This window comes from Rutilus rutilus (assembly GCF_951802725.1).
Source record: "Rutilus rutilus genome assembly, chromosome: 14".
Classification (NCBI taxonomy): Eukaryota; Metazoa; Chordata; class Actinopteri; order Cypriniformes; family Leuciscidae; genus Rutilus; species Rutilus rutilus.
The window spans coordinates 38,001,716-38,021,817 of NC_140219.1; the positions used below are offsets into that span (position 1 = coordinate 38,001,716).

At 36.4% G+C, this 20,102-nt stretch overlaps 1 protein-coding gene across 1 annotated transcript; it reads left to right on the forward strand.

Moving 5' to 3' along the window:
* The first annotated feature begins 17,650 nt into the window (after positions 1 to 17,650).
* Positions 17,651 to 19,272, forward strand: LOC311303099 (uncharacterized protein). The gene is made up of 4 exons (XM_084429373.1): positions 17,651 to 17,723; positions 17,832 to 17,925; positions 18,432 to 18,519; positions 18,627 to 19,272. Exons 1-4 carry the CDS (start codon positions 17,661 to 17,663, stop codon positions 19,069 to 19,071), a joined length of 690 nt encoding a protein of 229 aa, XP_084285499.1. The 5' UTR covers positions 17,651 to 17,660; the 3' UTR covers positions 19,072 to 19,272.
* Positions 19,273 to 20,102: the final 830 nt, after the last annotated feature.

The following is a 20,102-nucleotide window of genomic DNA, read 5'->3' on the forward strand; positions in this document are numbered from 1 at the left end:
TAATTTTAGTTTAAAATCCAATAAGCTCAAAAATGGTTTCTGAATGGTTAATTAATGCTAAATGCAGCATCTATGAGTGAACTTGAGACAAATAAAGATGAAAAACGCACTCTCTTAGTTATACCTCATATATTTATTTATACCATGTCCACTGCGAGCTCTACATTGGCTACCTGTCCAATATAGAATTGACTATAAAATTCTCCTACTTGTGTACAAATGCCTGCATCATCTTGCTCCAAGCTATCTGTCCGAACTTTTGCACTCTTATAGCCCATCCCGTGTCTTAAGATCTAGTAATCTTAATACTCTCAATGTCCCTCGCACTAGGCTAAAGCGTAGAGGAGATAGAGCCTTTTCGGTGGTGGGGCCTACCTTATGGAACAACTTGCCAGCACAACTTAAGAGCAGCTCCTTCTCTATCAGTTTTTAAATCACTGCTGAAAACTCATTTGTTTTCCTTAGCTTTCAATACTTGTTAATGTCTCTTCTATGTAGCCTATATGTTTTAAACTTGGTTTGTCTAATTGCCTCCATTTTTTTTCTTTGGTTCAAGCTATACATGTAATCTCTTATTCTCTTCTATGTTAGCCTATATGTTTTAAACTTTGTTTTGTTCTAAATTGCCTTCAGTTTTGGTTCGATCTATACATGTAATCTCTTAGCTGCTTCTACTTTAACTCTGTTTTAAATGTGCTTTATAAATAAATGAAAAGAAAAGAAAAAGAAAGATGCGTTTCAGCCTAAGCCATCATCAGTGTGTGGTGTGAAACACCAAAAGGATTGCTTTTTAAACATCACAGGTGAACCCCATTAACGTCATCAAATCATCTGCACCGTCAGGTGTATCAGGTTACCAACATTGTAGAAACACACAAGAAATAACACAACAAAACAAGCCATAGATAATGCTCACATGTAACCCTTATGAACAATTACCAAAAATATAAAGATAAGAGTGAAAAAATAAGAAAATAACAATAAAAGAAAAAAATTAACAAATTAAACATAAAAATTTAATTTATTAAATTTATTTCAGATTAAATTGTTTCACAAGAAACAATTTAAAGCCAATTCTTCATTTAAACCATTGAGGTATACTGTTTGAAGCGTATAAATCCAAAAAGCCTCTCGTTGAAGGAGATAGCGCTCCCTCTCTCCACCCCATTGAAGAGATTTAACTAACTCGATGCCTTGAAATTTCAAAGTACAAATATCATGCCCAAATTCATTAAAATGTCTAGCTACAGGTGACTTAATGTCGTGATTACGTATGTTACCTTTGTGTTCATGTAATCTTATTCTTAACTCTCTTTTTGTTTTACCAACATAACAAAGCCCACATGGGCATTTGAGTAAGTAAACAACAAAGGATGTTCGGCAAGTAATTGTCCCTCTCACAGAGAATGTCTTGCCAGTCCGTGGATGTGAAAAAGAATGACCTAAAATCATTGCATTACAATTCACGCAACTCCTACAAGGGAAATTGCCCGGATCAAGGGCTGCAAGCCAATTGGTAGGCGGAGTATAGGAATCAGCTCTAACCAGCAATTATGCGACCTCTTATAGGCAAAAAGTGGAGGGTTTTGAAACGACTGGCCGATCTGTGTGTCACTAAAACATGCCAATGCTTATTCACTATTGATTTAATCTCACCTGAAAGGCGAGAAAATGTGGTAGATAAGACAACTCGATTATCTGAAATGGCTGTTTTTTTCTTAAAGTGATTCTTGTTCAATGCCACGTACCCTATCCAAACTTGAGTCGAGATTTGTATTATCGTAACCTTTAGAAAGGAAACGGTCATATGCGATTTTCACCTGGTTTTCAAATTCTTCATCAGTACAACAAATCCTCCTTATATGCAAAAACTGACTATACGGGAGGCTTTTTTCATAGATGGAGGATGGTAACTTTTAGAATGTAAAAAATTATTCTTATCTCTCGTCTGTAGCGCCTGTCCAGTAGATATAAAAACCTTAACGTCAAGAAACAATATAGAAGACATACTGTATTCCAAGGAAAATCGTATGGACTCAAGTCTGAAATTTAAGAATTCATGAAATTAAATTTTTCAACTGTTCCACTAAAAATGAAAAACACATCATTAATATACCGAACATTTCAAACAGTGGTGGAAAATATTTCTTGGAACTTGAGACATGCAGACCGTCTGCCGCAGAGCATTAACACATCTTAAACAAACTAACAAATAATGATAATGATAATCCACTCTTTCTGAATTTTACTAGCCCGTTTTATTTGTCTCTCATAAGATCGTATAGTCAAAATACATGACAATAGACTTTTATTACAAAGTTACTTTTATTACAAAGTTACATCTATCATTGGGAGACCAAATGTATGGTACATTAACAGACATTCATCATTATAGAAATAAGCATAGGCGTCGATTTCGGTGGGGACGGTGGATATGCGTACCCACCAGATTTCGTCATGAGTCATTTTGTACCCACCACTTTTAACTTCCGTCCATATTAATTTAACTTTTGGCTCGATTTTTTTGACCGTTTTCAGTGGTTATGAGGAGCAATATGAGAGAGAAATTTGGTAATCATTGTCTGACCCAACAAAAAAACATTATAATATTCATTTTATTTTATTTTTCGTGTTCACATTTATGAGGGAAAAAACAACGTGCAGTTCTCGTTTACAGACGTAAGCGCTCTGACAGCGGCACTAAAAGACTGCTTTAAAACTTTCACAGAGACCTCAAACAGAACAGCTGCCTTTCTTTAAATTGAATTTTGTTTTGTATTAATTATATCTTAATTTTAATCAGTTTCATGAACCAATTGCCTGGATTTAATAAATAAGAAGTAAATATAGCAGAATCACGACATGGAGGCGCCGGCGAGTGAACTGGAGTTCGTCTCATAAATGAACCGAAACTCGGCGTATAATGCACATTCACATTCACATTTACAGCGTATTTAGACACATTCATAATCATTACTTTTACCGGTTCTTTGTGGCAAGCTTTATGCGTGCGGTCGTGCGCTTGAGTGCGGCTATATTACTTAAGCTCATTATCCTGTAGGCTATATAAGTAATTAAATTAATATAAAGGGGCGATCATGTCCCCACCACTTTTTCTCAAGGTCGATATTGTCCCCACCACTTTGTGAAACATTCCGAGGCACGGATGTACCTAAACAATAAGCGTTTAATAATTTAACAACACACAAATTGCACAAATGGCAAATAAACACTGGGTGCTCATTAAAATAGGTCTATTCAGTATTTAAAGAACAATCTCGATGAGGCCAGTGCTGAGAGCTAGGGTGGGTATTGGCCACAGAGGATTGTTTTGCACTCATTAGCATGATTGTTGAAGCTGTGAGAGCTGTCTGTACCTGCAGCTAAAATACAACAAATCAAGCGTCATTCTTCTTCATGTCTGACACGATATGGGCCATCTGATTACCACAGCACTTGCTTACATCAGTTAATAGTTCATAAACTATTGCTTCAACGGATCTTGAACTTCTTTAACTTCAATAAACACACAGATATTAACGATCAACTGCACACACCTCTGCTCAGCCACAAACCGGTCAAAAGCTGATGATGTAATATGCAGCTAGGCCCGCCCTCACGTGATACTGATTGGTCGATTGATAAGCTTAAATCTGATTGGCTAAAGAGTAGTGTTGTCAAAAATATCGATATTTCGATAAATATCAATTCTGAAATATCTGAACGGTAGCAATACTAATTTCCCGAAGTATCGATACACCGATACTAGCCGAGCTGTCACTTTCACTTCTTCTCTCCAAAGGCGTGTTGACAAACACCACACGCGCACTCATCTCGTTCGCTCTGGTTAAATAGCAAAAGTGAAGGGAATGGAAAGATGGCGAGTGCGGCGCCCGGCTTTGGTTGATAAAGAACACAGCAGGAGTGCTATCTGGAAATATTTTAGATATAAAGCAAATTAACATGGAAAGCCGAAGGACACAAGCAAGCCAATATGCAAGAGATGCTACACAACAGTGCTAACAAAAGGCTCTAATATAGCAAAGCATCTGAAAGACAGACACCCGGATCTATATAGCCTAAAGAATTTCGAGAGGTTGGTAACTCTTCTCATTTTAATATTTCTGAAACATTAACCAAGATGGCCTAGTATTGTTGTTGATATGAGTGTGTGTTGTCTCGTTTTTTCACCGTAATTCTTAAAGTTAATATAATCTGACTGAGGAATCTTAGACAAGTAAATAGTTTAACTGTGGTCAAATGTAAATTAACTTGTGCTTATTTAACTTAAAAAAAAAAAAAAAAAAATTAATTCTGCAATTTGCCTTCATTAGCGATTATCATAAATTTGATTACACAGATACTAATTAAACTAAACTGAGCTAGACATTAGCTAAGTTTCCATCCACTTGTCAGTCGAATTATCTGAAGTTCGGTAAAAAAAACCCTCATGCGAATAAAGCTGGTGAAAGTGTGTTTCCATCCAACGGCTTTAAAGCGAATAAAAACCTGTGCGTAATGACGTCACATGCTGTTTTGCGATTAAATTGGTATATCGAATTGATTTGAGACATTTTAAGGTGTTTCCATTCATTTTCGCACTGAATCGCACAACATTCAAGCAAACATTTGTGAACAAAGTTTTGCTAGATGAAATGGACGTGACATTTGTCAAAACTTGAAATATAAATTATCAGAAAATGCGTTTAATACTATATTGAAACGTCTGTATACATCCATACTCCCTTAATAAAGGAGTCCAGACGTTAGAAAAATATCAGTATACACATGCATTTTATATTTAATATGAGGGAAATACACTTGCGTTACGGTCCGGACGTGACACAAAAAATCTTTAACTGATGAAGAAGGGTTGGCTCTACACAGAACATAATATATTCATTTTATTTTATTTTTTGTGTTCGCATTTATGAGGAAAAAACAATGTTACGGACGTGACGGTTCTCTGTTACGGACGTGAGCGCTCTGAAAGCGGCACTACAAGACTGCTTTAAAAATTTCACAGAGATCTCAAACAGGCATTTAAAACACCAAATATTAAGGATTGGAATGTCAAGCAAAATAATATTCGATGATTGATCGAAAATCGTTTCTCTCCCCCCACATGCTCACCGGCAGGACGCGTCGTCATTAAATTTCTCTGTAGCCTACTGTAGGCTAATAGGCCTATGTGTTGTAGCCCAGTCATTAAAAAACTATTTAGTTTCATATTCATGTTTAAATAAAATAATATATATATTTTTAATTTTATGTTGATTATATGAAAAGTGAAAAGCATGAATAAGAGGATCCCGAAAATATCAGTGGGCAGACATGATTTTGACCACTTCATTAAGTTTGTTTTTGTAGAAAGCCTTTCTTTAAAGTGAATTTCGTTTCGTATTAATTGAATCTTAATTTTAATCAATGTTTCACCAACCACACGCCTGGATTTAATACATAAGAAGTAAATATAGCAGACAATATAATCAGGACACGGAGGCGCTTGGAGCTCTCTTAAATGAACCGAAACTCGGCGTATAAGCTACTTGCCTCACAGACCTGAGAAATATATAAAGCATGAAATGTGTACTTTTAAACAAAACAATTCAAAATGAAAGAAAACAGACTGCTTTCTGCTTAATGTAGCCTAATCCGTATGAAATGTGAATTTCTCTCTGGCACGTTCACTACTGCGAAGATCGCAAGTCAGCATCGTCAACTTCATCTTTGACACAGAAAACACTTGATTATTAATAAACAATTGAAATGTCTCCTTGATATATTTGACATATTAATAATCATGACTTTTCCCAGTTCTTTGTGACAGCTAAAAATTTATTTTTATTTAATTTTATTGTTGTATCAAAATTTCTCTTTTGTTTCTCTCGACACCTCTTAAACTTGGCACGAAGTTCTGGAAAACTGTCAGTGAAGTCCCGATATGCAAATTGATTTAAATTCATTCGTACGTAATCACCATGACCAAAATTGTATATATATATTTTTTTACATTGAATCTTGAAAAAAAAAATATAGTCCGACCTACCGACCCTTTTTTTTTTTTTTTTTTGGCTCTTACAGCAAACCAAAATATTTTTAAGGATGGCCTGGTGTGGGAACGACAGCGCAAACAGTTCTGGGAGATCGTGGTTCAGAGACACTTCACGGAAACCCTTTGGTTGAAGCATTTTCGGATGACCAAGACAACATTTGACCTGTTGTGTAATTTTATTGACCCGTCCCTTTCCCCAGATGTCGCAAGCTCTCGCCCTCCAGTTCCAACCGAGAAGCGTATCGCCATTGCACTCCACAAACTGGCGGATACAAAACATCTGTCTTTGTTGACACCCGCCATGTGTGCAAACCATAGACAGTATATAAGAGGTGCAAACAGAGCTGAAATACTGGGCGGAAATGAACTAAAACTTCTTCTTCCATGTTTTGTGGCGGGTTGCAACCATAAAATGACCTCAAACTTAATCCCAATTCATTATTTATTCAGCAAATAACGTTTCCATCAGCGTTTATCGCAGAAGCCGTATATCGATCAAGATAAAATCCGATGAGACCGAACGTATTTTCATTTGAGACGATATTCATGAAATTCAATCGAATTTTACTGTTTCCATAAGGCATTTTTCATTCGATATCACTTAATTCAGATAAAAACGTGTGGATGGAAACATAGCTAATGACATCTCTGAATTCAATAATGAAATGCCTTTAACAGAAAATTGAATGTTTAATCTTATTATTATACGTTACTGACACTCCAATTTGATAGCCTTCTAAGTGCTTTGACACAATCTGTATTGTTAAAAGCACTATATAAATAAAGGTAACTTGACTTGACTTGATGTCGATCCAGTGAGCATTGTTTTCGCGTGTGATGCACGCACGTTTGCGTTTAAATCTGTTCATCAAATAACATTAATGTATTAACCAGCATTTATGCTTTTGAACAAGTACATTTCTTTGGGCCATTTTTGTTCATGTAAAATATACCTCATTGTCATGTTCTAGACTTGTTATATTTAGCTTTAAATAAAAAAATTCCCCCTTAATATTGTGGCAGTTTTTTTCTCCGTGGTATCGAAAATGGTATCGGATATCGATATTTTTCAAGGTATCGTATTGAAGTTAGAAATTCTAGTATAGTGACAACACTACTAAAGAGTACGACTCATCTGTGTAGGAGGAGTTCGCTGCCAGGGAAATCTCAAAAACACACACAAATCCGGGGCGATTTACACGTGAATGACGATTTGCACATTCACATTCAAGGTTAAACTCGTACATTTTAAACATTCAAAGTTTTTCGTGCACAGTTGTATATCTATGAATTGTGTTTTGCATTTGTGAAATGTATTTTATGAATATATAATTTTATTTTGCGCATGTGAATTGCTTTTTGTGAATATATTTTTTTCACGCACGTGAATTTATTTTGTGTGTACATGAATTAGGTTTCATGTGAAATTGTCTTCGCATGTGTGAATCATGTTTTTTGCGTGAATTATAATTGAGACAAAACCGCTTCCATAATCATCGCGTCGATCATCGCATACCTTGCCATGACCAATGACGCATGATATCGTGCGTGTGGATAAACGCCTGGATAACGTACGTGTGCACATGTTATCCACACGTACGTTATTCAAACGTTTATCCTCTCATACGTTATCCAGACATTTATCCACACATACGTTATTCAAACGTTTATCCACACGTACGTTTATCTACACGTACGTTATTCAAACGTTTATCCACACATACGTTATTCAAACGTTTATCCACACGTACGTTTATCCACACATACGTTATTCAAACGTTTATCCACACATACGTTTATCTACACGTACGTTATTCAAACGTTTATCTACTCATACGTTATCCAGACATTTATCCACACATACGTTATTCAAACGTTTATCCACACGTACGTTATTCAAACGTTTATCCACACGTACGTTTATCTACACGTACGTTATCCAGACCTTTATCCACACGTACGTTATCCAGACGTTTATCCACACGTACGTTATTCAGACGTTTATCCACACGTACGTTTATCTACACTTACGTTATTCAAACGTTTATCCACACGTACGTTATCCAGACCTTTATCCACACGTACGTTATCCAGACTTTTATCCACACGTACGTTATCCAGACGTTTATTCACGCGTACGTTATCCAGACGTTTATCCACACGTACGTTATCCAGACGTTTATTCACGCGTACGTTATCCAGACGTTTATCCACACGTACGTTATCCAGACGTTTATCCACACGTACGTTATCCAGACGTTTATCCACACGTACGTTATCCAGACATTTATTCACACGTACGTTATCCAGACGTTTATCCACACCACGTTATTCAGTCGCAAAGTAAAAAAAATCCTTCCTCAGCTCCGTCGCCCCCACACCGCACTTTGAGCGCAGCTCCAACACGGGACCGTGACGTCTAACGTCACATATCTTACGTCTGACGCCTGATTACTATGGGATTTTGGCCAGACGACTGGCGAGCGTACACTGTAAAAAATTCCTGTAAATTTACATGAAAATTTAACAGCAAAATGCTGTTTTCATGTAATAACTGTTACCTTTTTTTGCAATGCATTATGGGAGAACTTGGTCGCTTCAAATTGCGTGTTGACCAGCAACAGTATGACACTGTTATTTAACAGTATAATACCATATTTTTCCATGCACATGTGAGTTTAGGAAGACATTTTAGTTTATCTGCATGAGGTCATTTTGCAGCTCTGCCTAGTATTATTTTATATGTAAACTACCTATTACTTTTAAATATTACATTTTAAGCATCCAGTGATGTTTTTGCTATTTAAATCGGATGAAGCGACTTTGTTTTAAGATATCACAGGATTGTGAGCCCATTGTACAGACTGTCATCACATCACATTCAAACAGGTAAGCAACTTTTATTCAACGTGCACATTTTCCTTAAAGTGTGTATGTCAGGTTAAATTTGTAATTATGATTAACACAAAATAGTTAGGGGAAATACACGTTTGACAAGTTGATGTATTGTTTTGTATGTTTTTCGATACCTAAAGGCAGAATATAAGATGAAAAAGTTTATTTTCAGTAGTCACTAAAAACTGCTCCTCCCCCCAAACGAATCGCTTGACGTCATAAGAGGGAGACGTCTCCCCAGTCGCTGAGAAAAATGTAGGAGCTGAGTTGTAGGCTAAAAAAAAAAAGTTGTAGGCTACCACAGCTGTTAAGTTTGTGAGCAGTGTTGATAATTGTACGAGTGATAGAGCGAGAGAATTAGTGATTAGGACATTTATTTATTTATTTATTTAGTTAGTTAAGTTAGGTAGTTAGTTAGGTATACGCAGGCGTATTTTCACGATGGTGAATTACTGCGTTTGTGCTGGGTGCAAAAACACGTTAAATCCGGTCACAGAGTCCACTTTTTCCCAAAAAGCAGGTCTGCGTTCCGTGCCTGGGTCAACTTTGTTCGGACCAAACGCGCTGACTTCAGTGCTGCTTCGGTATCCAAGACTTCGGTCATTTGCAGCGCCCATTTCACTGAGAAGGACTACGCTGTTGGAGATCTCATGAGTTATAAAATGGGATTTAAAACCCGAGTGAGACTGGTAGCTGAGGTATGTTTTTATGTTTCCACTGTTCGATCGCGCCCGCGCCTCTCTCTCTCTCTCTCTCACACACACACACACACACACACACACACACACACACACACACACACACACACACACACACATATTCCAGCATTGCAATCTTGACATCGCAGCCTGTTCATTATAGCCACGGAGCTTCACAGCTAAGGCGGGGCTACAGATTAGGTGTCCCTAAATAACCCGCGTATCTAACAGAAGTTCCGCATTAATTAATTTAAGTTTTATTTATTTTTATACCGTGTATTCTCCGTGTATATTCATGCACCGAACCGTGACGCCCGTACCGTTTCGGTTCAATACGAATACATGTACCGTTCCACCCCTAAGTTATGCCTATACTTACCAAGACACCTGACCAACTCTCCAGTGGATCTCTTCACACCAGATATTTATGTTTCTTCTATAGGAATCATTTAAATTTCTGTTTGGCTCCTCATCTGTCTCACGCCTGGGAGGCTCAAAATTGTATGGTTGTGGGCCATCGTAGGTTTGAGGGGGATTTTGGATCTCCTCAGACTCAAAACTCTCCATACTCTCCATACTTGAATACAGTCAGCTTTTTCTGTGAGAGCAGCTCACACATGGAACAGTTTGTCTACGTCTATTAGAGACTGTGATTCATATTGGTCATTTAAAATGAACTTAAAATCATGTTTAAAAGATAATCAAGTGTGTGCCCATACTTTTTAGTTATTTACATCATCTGAAGCGTATTTTGCCTTGTTTTATGTTTTGTTGTCCTTGTGTTACTGTACTTTATGTATTTTATGAAATGTGATTTAATGCATGTATAAGTATTGTTGATTGTTTTAATGTGGTCTGTCTGACATCACACCTGCCCAGGGACTGCAGTTGAAAATTAGCCAAGTTGGCTAAACTGGCACATTTACATAAATGTTTATTAATGTGCACTGTCCCTGTAACTTTAAACTGTATAAAAAAAAAAAATAAAAAAAAAATTGAATAGAACTTTTTTGACGCGTCTCCCTCTTCTGACGTCACAGCTCAGCTGTTTTAAAAATATGATCTTGACAGAAATGGCTATAAAGTTTACTGTAGGGCAATTACTGTAATAATTTTAATGATAATTACATTTTCACTCAGACATCTAAACCTTATTTAATATATCAAAAAAAAAAAAATTTTAACCTGACATACACACTTTAACTTATCCGAGTAAAAATCCGAGTGAAATGGTGTTTTTTTTTTCTTATGTGGTTACATTTTTTACGTGAGATTCAAACCGTCCATCTGCTGCTGTTATTTGTAACTACCGGTACTCTTTGATTTGATATGTAAGTTACCAAGTAGGCCTACGTCTAAATATTAACATACAGTATAAAGATCCAGTGAAGTGTAATTAGATGACAGGATAGTGTGATTTTATCATGGAAATGTAACCGAGCAAAACGAAAGCATGCTTGTGAGCTCGTTAACATACACTCAGACTGCATTTGGTTTGCATTTGCTACCGTCATGCACAGTTTATGCGTATGCAACGGACACATGTCCCAATCTTTATCGAAGCAAAAGATAGGTGAGGTATGATAAAAATTCATAAATCTTGTGTGATTACTGTGAACGTGCATGTTCAAACCGCTGCAGAAATAGCAGCATAACAGATGGATGGACGGAATATCGATAATTTTCCGATTTTTCTTTTTAATTGAGACATTTTTTAGCGCAATTTTCCACCGGACAAAATTGCGATTAACAACTCATGATTTCTGTTCTGTTCTGTCTGTGCACACCAATCTTGCACTTCTATCTACTCCTCAACCAGACCACCTAGAGACTTCGGGTTTTCGGCATTATGTTAAGGAAGGTCTAATCTCGGGAACGCACAAAAAAAATCCAGGAAAAGATTTTGGACTTCCTGGAAATTCCAGAAAAAAATCATTTTTTTGCAAATTTCTCGGCAACCATAATAGCTATCGAGTTGAAACAAATTGCAATCGATAGCTTCTAAAATTTACAATAATATTAGAAAAAAAGAATTGATCAAAAATATTTCCTTTATGCTTCAAAAATTAATTAAAACTTTATATGAAGGGAAATAAGAAAAATATTGCCTTTTCACCTATAAAACTATTGTTCCACAGAAATACGTAAGGAAGGTATTCACAAGAGTCATGAGCACAATTAATTCCACTGAATTACGGCAAGAAATCGACAAGAGGTTGTTGCAAAATAAATGGAAGAACGTTCAGCAAAGCGACAAAAGATGGCGACATCCACACCAACGGCTTCCTCATCAGGCGTATCTGATTTCTACGATGACTCGTGGCTTTCAGAGGATGTTTTGGCAAATATCTCGAAAGCAGAAGAAGAGTTTACAAAGTCACAAGCCAATAGTCAAGCAGAAAAGAAAGAAGAATCTGAAGAGGACAAAGCAGAAAAGGAAGCTGATACAGAGAAAATCGAGGATATTGAGTGAACACAAGATGTAAAAAATAATGAGCTAATAAAAAAAATGATGTTCAACTAGTCAAGTGATTGTGCCTTTTTTATTATCCATTGCTGATTTGATTTCAGAAAGTTCATTTGAATTTCAAGAGAAAGTTATATTCTCGAGCAACTTATTTTCTCTTTCATTTACTATCTCTTAGTGTTGTGATCCCATGACGTGAGAAAATTGCGCTAAAACACTCTGTTTTTAGATATCTCTTCTTTACATTATGTTTTCCTTGTCATTATAGATAAACTCCTGAAGGCTAACTTTGTAGAGAAGCAAGGACTCATTCTTTAAAGAACTGTGAGTTTACCTATTGTTTGTTCTATTAACACCTGTATAGTTGTTCACCTAAAGATGGTAGTTCTCTCATCATTTACTTAACCTTATATTGTCTCTTTCTCTTGGAGGAAAAATTAAGATATTGTTGTGGAGAAATGATGTCTGTTTGCCCAAACAATGGAAGACGAATGGGGACCAAACCTTCAAGCTCCAAAAGGAACATAAAGGTACAGTACCAATAAAGGGATAGTTCACCCAAAAATGAAAATTAGCCCATGATTTACTCAACCTGAAGTCATCCTAGGAGTATATGACATTCTTCTTCCAGACAAATACAATCAGAGTTATATTAAAAAATGTCCTGGCTCTTCCAAGCTTTATAATGGATTGAATGGGCACCATTTTTTTGAAGTCCATCGAAGTGCATCTATCCATCATAAAAGTGTCCCAAATGACTTTGGGGGGTTAATAAAGGCCTTCTGAAGCAAAGCGTTGCATTCTTGTACGAAAAATGTTCATATTTAAAACTTTATCGACTAAAATAACTAGCTTCCGGGAAATGGCTATACGCAAGTCGACTTATGCCAGTTCAAACAAACAGGGCTGAGCAGCTACCGCGTTCGTAAATCGATGCGTATGGCCGCATGGCGGAAACTAGTTATTTTAGTCTATAAAGTTAGAAATATGGATATTTTTCTTACACCAATGCATCACTTCGCTTCAGAAGGCCTTTATTATGATGGATAGATGCACTTGTATGGACTTGCCATTCACTCCCATTATAAAGCTTGGAATATATATATATATATATATATATATATATATATATATATATATATATATATATATATATATATATATATATATATATATATAACTCCAATTGTATTCGTCTAAAAGAAAAATGTCATATACTCCTAGGATGACTTCAGGGTGAGTAAATCATGGGCTAATTTTAATTTTTGGGTGAACTATCCCTTTAATCTAAGTCACCAGTCGTTTCATGTAATATCAAAGATATGAGACCAAAGGATCAAAAACTGGACTCCAATTGCTAGATGTACGGTGAAACAAATTGAATCACTTCAGAAAACTGGTAAAAACATGTGACCCATATAAATTAGGCTAGTTTTATCTTTCATTTACTATGACTATTGGTGTTCCCCATTATTGATCCCAATTCTCGTCTTTTCCATTGTAGGGACAAACAGACATTTCATTTCCATTAAAATATCGTCTTTTTCATCATTGGAGTTTAAATCTGCATAAGGGTGAGTAAATGAGAAAATTAGAATTTTTACATAAACCATTCATATTCTGAATATGTTAGGCCTATTGCCTCTGTAGAATATAAGCAACAAGTAGCACACTAAGTTTTTAATGTTTTATTTGCAGATACTGTCAGTCATCTTAAATTGTTTTCTTTACCAAAAGATGTCTGCCAAACCTGCTGACCTTGAGATAATGCTTGCCTGTGTCTCCTTGTTTGATCCTTATTGGTAAGTATGTCATATTATACATGTCTGCATTTTATTTTTCTAAAACAAAGTTCACACTCCAGACTGACACATAACTTTCGTTTATCAGTAGAAGATCCACATTTATGTGCCTCATGATAGAATCTACTGACTATAAATGTACTCTGTAAGACCTCTGCAGTTAATTCCAAGTCTTCAGTGAAATATCCAGTAGTTTTTGGTTCATTTTTTAGATGATCAAAATTATACACTGCAAATCATTTTAACTGAAAATTTTCTCCTCTTATTTTTCAGATACTTTATTGGAATAAATCTGGAAAAGAGGACCAAAGCTGCACAGAGAAAACAGGTGTGTAAAATAACTGGGAAAACTGTGCAGAAAAAGACTTTAACCATCAGTCCAAAAGTATAAAATGCTGATATATATTTTATAAACAATTTGTTTTGATATAAAATAATTGGCTAGTGTTCACTAAAGCCTGACTTAAAGAGTATATTTGTATTTTATGAACAGGTTATGTATGTATGTATATATGTATGTAATTATGTATGCCTGTTTTAAGGCATATGGTAAAAGTCTATCTAATGTTGTATGAGAATAAATCTAACAGTTGATCTAGTGTTGTGTTGTTCTCTTTTGTAATCCACATAACAGAACATGGAATATTACTTAAAGGTATTAGCTTTAATAAAAGCATGTTTTAAGGTCATCTTTTGTTTTTGTGTTAACACGTAATTTATTGGACAGAAGCACCACCTACTGGTTTGGTGCTCTTGCTCAAACACACAGAACCTAAGGCTGTAGTAATGGTTTTACTAAAGTATCTTACATTTAAGCTATTTAGTTACAACAAACATCTACAAAATATCAACAGAAAAAAAAGTTACCATTCTATTATACAGACTTGATGACAAAGATAGATAGATAGATAGATAGATAGATAGATAGATAGATAGATAGATGCTGAACTGTTGTAATATGCATATGCTTTTATTATTTCTGATTCATTCATAGTAAATATAAAGATGGGAAGCCATCGCATCAGCATTATTTCCTAAATATAGTCCTAACTACATTACACTATAGTACACTTCTCTCCAGGAGGACTACAATGTACAATGGCGCTTTCCAATTGCAATTGTTTCAATACAATCACAAGCTAAGTGATCTTGTTTTGGCACTGTGGCCGCCTAGTATTTTTCTTTTGTTTCTCGGCCTTAAGGTGTTTGGTGTTTATAGAGACAAGTTAACCTAACTAAAGATTAAGAAACATCTGTCCCAGCTCCTCTATTTTTGTATTTCACGATGGCATGGAGCCTTTAATGGATAGGAGACTTTGTGAATCCCAATTAGCTGACGAACTGTTAACTTTAATTGGTGAGTTTGTGGCAGACGTTCGGCAGCAGCGACAACCTGGTGGTATTGTTGTTTTCACTATGAGAAACTAGTGTATGGGCTGGACTATATCGGAAATCTGATGGATCCAGAAAGAGATGTAGTTTCACATTAGAGGTTTTAATGGTCAGTGTACCCACACTGAAATCATGCAGTTTTAGCACTATAAGCATTCTTGGGTAAAGTGTAAAAAAAACTGTCAAAGTAAAGTGGATGTCAAAGCACTTATTATTGTTATATGTAATTAAATATTTTCTATTGCAGCTTTCCTCTGTTATCAAGGTCCACGTGTTAGGGGACGTACTGGGCGTCCACAGTGCCACATCACCCTGAACATCTGCAGTTTAGATCGTCTCTACGGTTCACTATACCTCAGACTGCAGACATACTGGGCACTTCAAGTCGCACCGTGAAACGACGTCTAGGGTAACTATAGATCTTACTTATAAACCCCAAGGGTATTGTCATAATTTTGTTTAATTGCATAATGATAATTGTCAGCTTGACTTCGCTCATTACAAACTGAAACCACATAGAATTATGTTTTTAAAATGTAAAATAAATCAATGTTACACTCACACCTTCACAGATCATTCAGTCTATCTCTGCGTGGACGCTTCACAAACATCTCTGGTGCGGATAGAAGAGTCCAACAGGGGGGTCCAGAGGCTGTGCCAGCAAGACTTTTTAGGAGAAGGTGTACTGGTGCAACGGAGGCGTGTTCGTCAAAGCATGCTCAGGACCGACCCAGAAGGGGCTGCACGCAGAGCCATGTCTTCCAGACTACACAGACGCACACACCGAGCTGCAGGGCCAAACTCTGGATGGCAACCACAAGCTCATTAGGTGGAATTTAGTTTTTTTTTTTTTTTTACATATATACATACCATAAATACAGTACATACTTCAGGTCAGGACATTAATTTTTCAACAAGTGTATTAATATTGCATTTCATTTTCAGGTGGAGAATTGTTATTCACGGGGCTATTGATGGCTTTAGCTGACTGGTTACATTTCTGCAAGCATCAAACAACAGCTGAAGCAGCGCTGTGATGGAGAAGCTTGTTGAGGCTGTCGACCAGTATTGTTAGTGAGGTATTCTAGTAGGGCCAGTTCATCAAGGGTTTCAGCCAGTAAACAGGATGGTGTATCGGTCAGGACACAGGAATAAAGACGAGGAGATGTAATTTCTTCTTTTATTGTACTCTATTGAGCTCCAGCAGTTACTCATCAGAACATTCCAATATCCAGTACTGTCATTATAGTCTGATAAAAAAACAATTAAATCACCATTAGGTACTGTCATTTAAACAGTAACAGTACTTAAATTACTATGCAGCGTAAATAATAAATCCACACACATAATACAAATCAGGATCATCAAACATAAATATCTCAAAAAACATTGCTATGCCCCTTTAAACATAATCTACAATTACATAAACGAGGATATTACTCTTTGGAGAAATATAAGGAGCTTCACCTATATCTCACTGACCAGTTTACATGAAACTATATTAAAAGGGGTTTACAGAAGGAGCAATGGCGACATCCTCTGGCCAGACAAGGCTACTGCACAACAGCGTCCGCACATGGTCTCCTGAGCACGATATTAACTCTTCTTAACTCAATCTTATAAACGTTACTACGTAACTTAGACATCAGAAGGCTCACACCAGTTAACTTATTATTTCCTACAGTGTTTTACAGCATAAACATTGTTCTATCGCTATAAATCTCACTCATCACATGTTAATGCATGGTAATTCTACAATATAGAAACACAAACACAACAAAGTGACAGTCACTTACTTTTCGTCATTAACTCAACACATGAATATTGGAAGCTGGATCATTCAGAAGGGACTAAAGAAGCTACACAACACAGGCACGTAGGCTAAACTATGCTGTTGAACTTGAACACGTTTCCGTACCCACTATAACCAACACACTGGCTCAGTCTCAATTCGCATACTATCCATCCTAAATAGTATGCGAAACTAGAATTAGTAAGTCCCAAATCGTAGTATGTTGAAATGAGTGTTCCAAAGATACCCGGATGGTCTACTATTTCTGGTTAGAATTTGAAGTGCAGATCAATGCACACTCTAACGCAGGGATAGACAACTCCGGTCCTGGAGGGCCACTGTCCTGCAGAGTTTAGCTCCAACCCTAATTAAACACACCTGAACAAGGCAATCAGTGTTTTCTGGATTACTAAAAAGATACAGGCAGGTGAGTTTTTATCAGGGCTGAAACTAAACTCTGCAGGACAGTGGCCCTCCAGGACCGGAGTTGTCTATCCCTGCTCTAACGGCTAATATTGCCCACAACCCATTGCGTGCGGGAGGGAGGAGCTTTGTGGTGATGGTGGTGATGTACACATGGCAGCCGGATGCAGCAGCGGAGATGCGCCCTCAGTTTTTAAGTGTAAGAATTCAAATGTTTAACCCTAATTAAAGTTATATTTTATTTTATTTTATTGTCTTGTAATATTAATGGGTTTAGTGCCAAAAAAGTACCGTGTTTATCTTGTAGGGTCCGATGAAGATACCGAGCGCCTCATTAACTGGCGCATTGCCAATGACGTCCTTTTCACTGGGAAAAGAAACGCGGCAATCAAAGGTTTTGAGTAAGTAGCGGTCATTGACATTTGTATGCTTTTGTAGATGCTGTAGTAATTGGTATTTTACTTTATTTGTTATGTGTCATAGGCTTATATATTTGCTGTTATATTGTGTAAAATGTTATCGGAGGATGTAGGAAAACTCTGTCCCAATGTCCATCCCTCTGATTTGTTATAGAAATATTATAGTGAGTAATTATAATATACATCCACTGTACAACTCCTGTAAATTGTTCCTCTGGGTTTTTTAGTCCAAAAGTGTGCTCAGTAGGAGAAATGATGTGGATATGTGTTTACTTCAATAGCTTTAGAAAGGAGTAAGTTAGTGTGAGAATTATTGCCATTTAATGTCTGTTTTATTACTATTTTACGGTCTACAAGTGATACTCATAGGGTTTAACTAAGTAACACATGTTCTGTGTTTGCTTTATAAATTCAAAAACTTCCAATGATATTGTTGTGAATAACTTGCAAATATATGTGCTTGCTGTGTTCTCTTCTGGGTCCATAAGAGCCTTCGTTCATCAAAGCAACCCGCTGGGAAAGGTGTCAGCGGCATGGGTTAAGAAGAAGTGGGAAAATCTTAAGCAAAAGTACAAAGTAAGTAAATGTGATGTTGTATGTTGTCTTCTATTTTGCCATAAATATAAATAATTAGTTAAATAAAATGTAAGTAATTGTGAGTCTTTTTCCCACAAATGTTCTAGGATCATAAGTGTCCACAGTCAGGGGTCGGCACAGCGGGAGGGGAACTGGAAGTGGGATGGGGTGATGGATGCTGCATTAGGCTCAAAGCCACCCATCACCCCACCAGTGTTAATGCAGTCTGGTGACCAGGATGAGGCTGTGGGTTCCTCTCCCTCTGTTCCTGGCCCTTCTAACATTGGAGGCAAGGGAAGAGAGGGTCAGGAGAGAGTGAGCTTCTTTCCTATTCGAGAGAGCTGGAGGAAAGGGAGGCTAAGAGAGAGGAAGAGGCACAGCTGCGAGAGGAAAGAAGAGAAAGAGAGTTTGAAGAGAGGGAGAGAAGAAAAGAGGAAGAGAGGAGAAGAAGAAAAGAGGAAGAGAGGAGAAGAAGAATTTAGAGTGAGAATGAAGATGAGGGATGAGGAGATGAGAAGAGAGGTAGCAGCTACTGGAAGAGAGGCTCCTTAATTTGATGGAGGTCCTGACACAATCTTTAATTAATAAATAATTGCAATTAATTAATCAGTTTGTATAATGAATTAATCAATTATTATAATGAATTAATAAATTAATCAAATTGTAAATTAAGACCATCTCTGGTATGATTTTTCATTCTGTTTGAGTGATTATGGTATTAATTCGTTCTGGCTTAAATTATATTCCAGGAACAAAAATATGACCATTCTTTATTTTCTACAGTAAATGTAAAATCCATTGATAATATACATTTTATATACTAGTGCAAAATAAAACATTTTGTGTGTGTTTTTAGTAATTGTTGGTTTGGTGTGTTTGAGAGCTCATTGTTACAATTACACAGCAAAAGTTCTGTGACATTTTTATTTGTCTATGGTAGAAAGCAAATACTGATCCTGACATAATGACATACAATAAATGTGGAAAATTGAGTAACAATATAATATTCAGAAGTAAACAGTATAGCTGACTTAATGTTAAGCTGACAGAGTCTTTATGTCAGAATGTTTATTTTTAAACCACATCTTTTCTTTGTGCTTCTTTTACAGATACAACCCTCTAATGGCAGAATGTTTATTTTAAACCACAACCCTCTAAACATGATATATTTAACGATATCTTTAGCATTTCTCATCCAAACAACGCCATCTCAAACTTGGCACTGCACTTACTCGTGCCCGTAGCAAGACACCTGGACTAACGGTTCGAGAGATATTCGGTTAACAGACGGACAGACGTTTCTGTATATATATATATATATATATATATATATGACATATATTTAGTCATAGCCTCTGTTGCAGTCCACCATAGTTAATATCAGTTAATTATGTCCATTGGAAAGAATGCAGAATCTGAAAGGGTTAATATATAAATTAATTCCCAACTGTATTCAGTTGTTGACAATTGATTGAGTTTATGAAAATTGGTATAGCATTTATGAACACATTTGATTGACACACTACACAGAGTCTTGTTTTTCATATATAGTAGACATGTGAAATCAAGGGTTGAGCCGTGGT

What these genes read in the sequence shown, in the direction of transcription:
- LOC311303099 (XM_084429373.1), top strand. Translation starts at nt 17,661, where the DNA reads ATGGTGGTGATGTACACATGGCAGCCGGATGCAGCAGCGGAGATGCGC. An exon ending in TGCGCCCTCAGTTTTTAAGT is followed by an intron (nt 17,724 to 17,831) that starts GTAAGAATTCAA and finishes TTTATCTTGTAG; the next exon opens with GGTCCGATGAAGATACCGAG. An exon ending in GCGGCAATCAAAGGTTTTGA is followed by an intron (nt 17,926 to 18,431) that starts GTAAGTAGCGGT and finishes TGGGTCCATAAG; the next exon opens with AGCCTTCGTTCATCAAAGCA.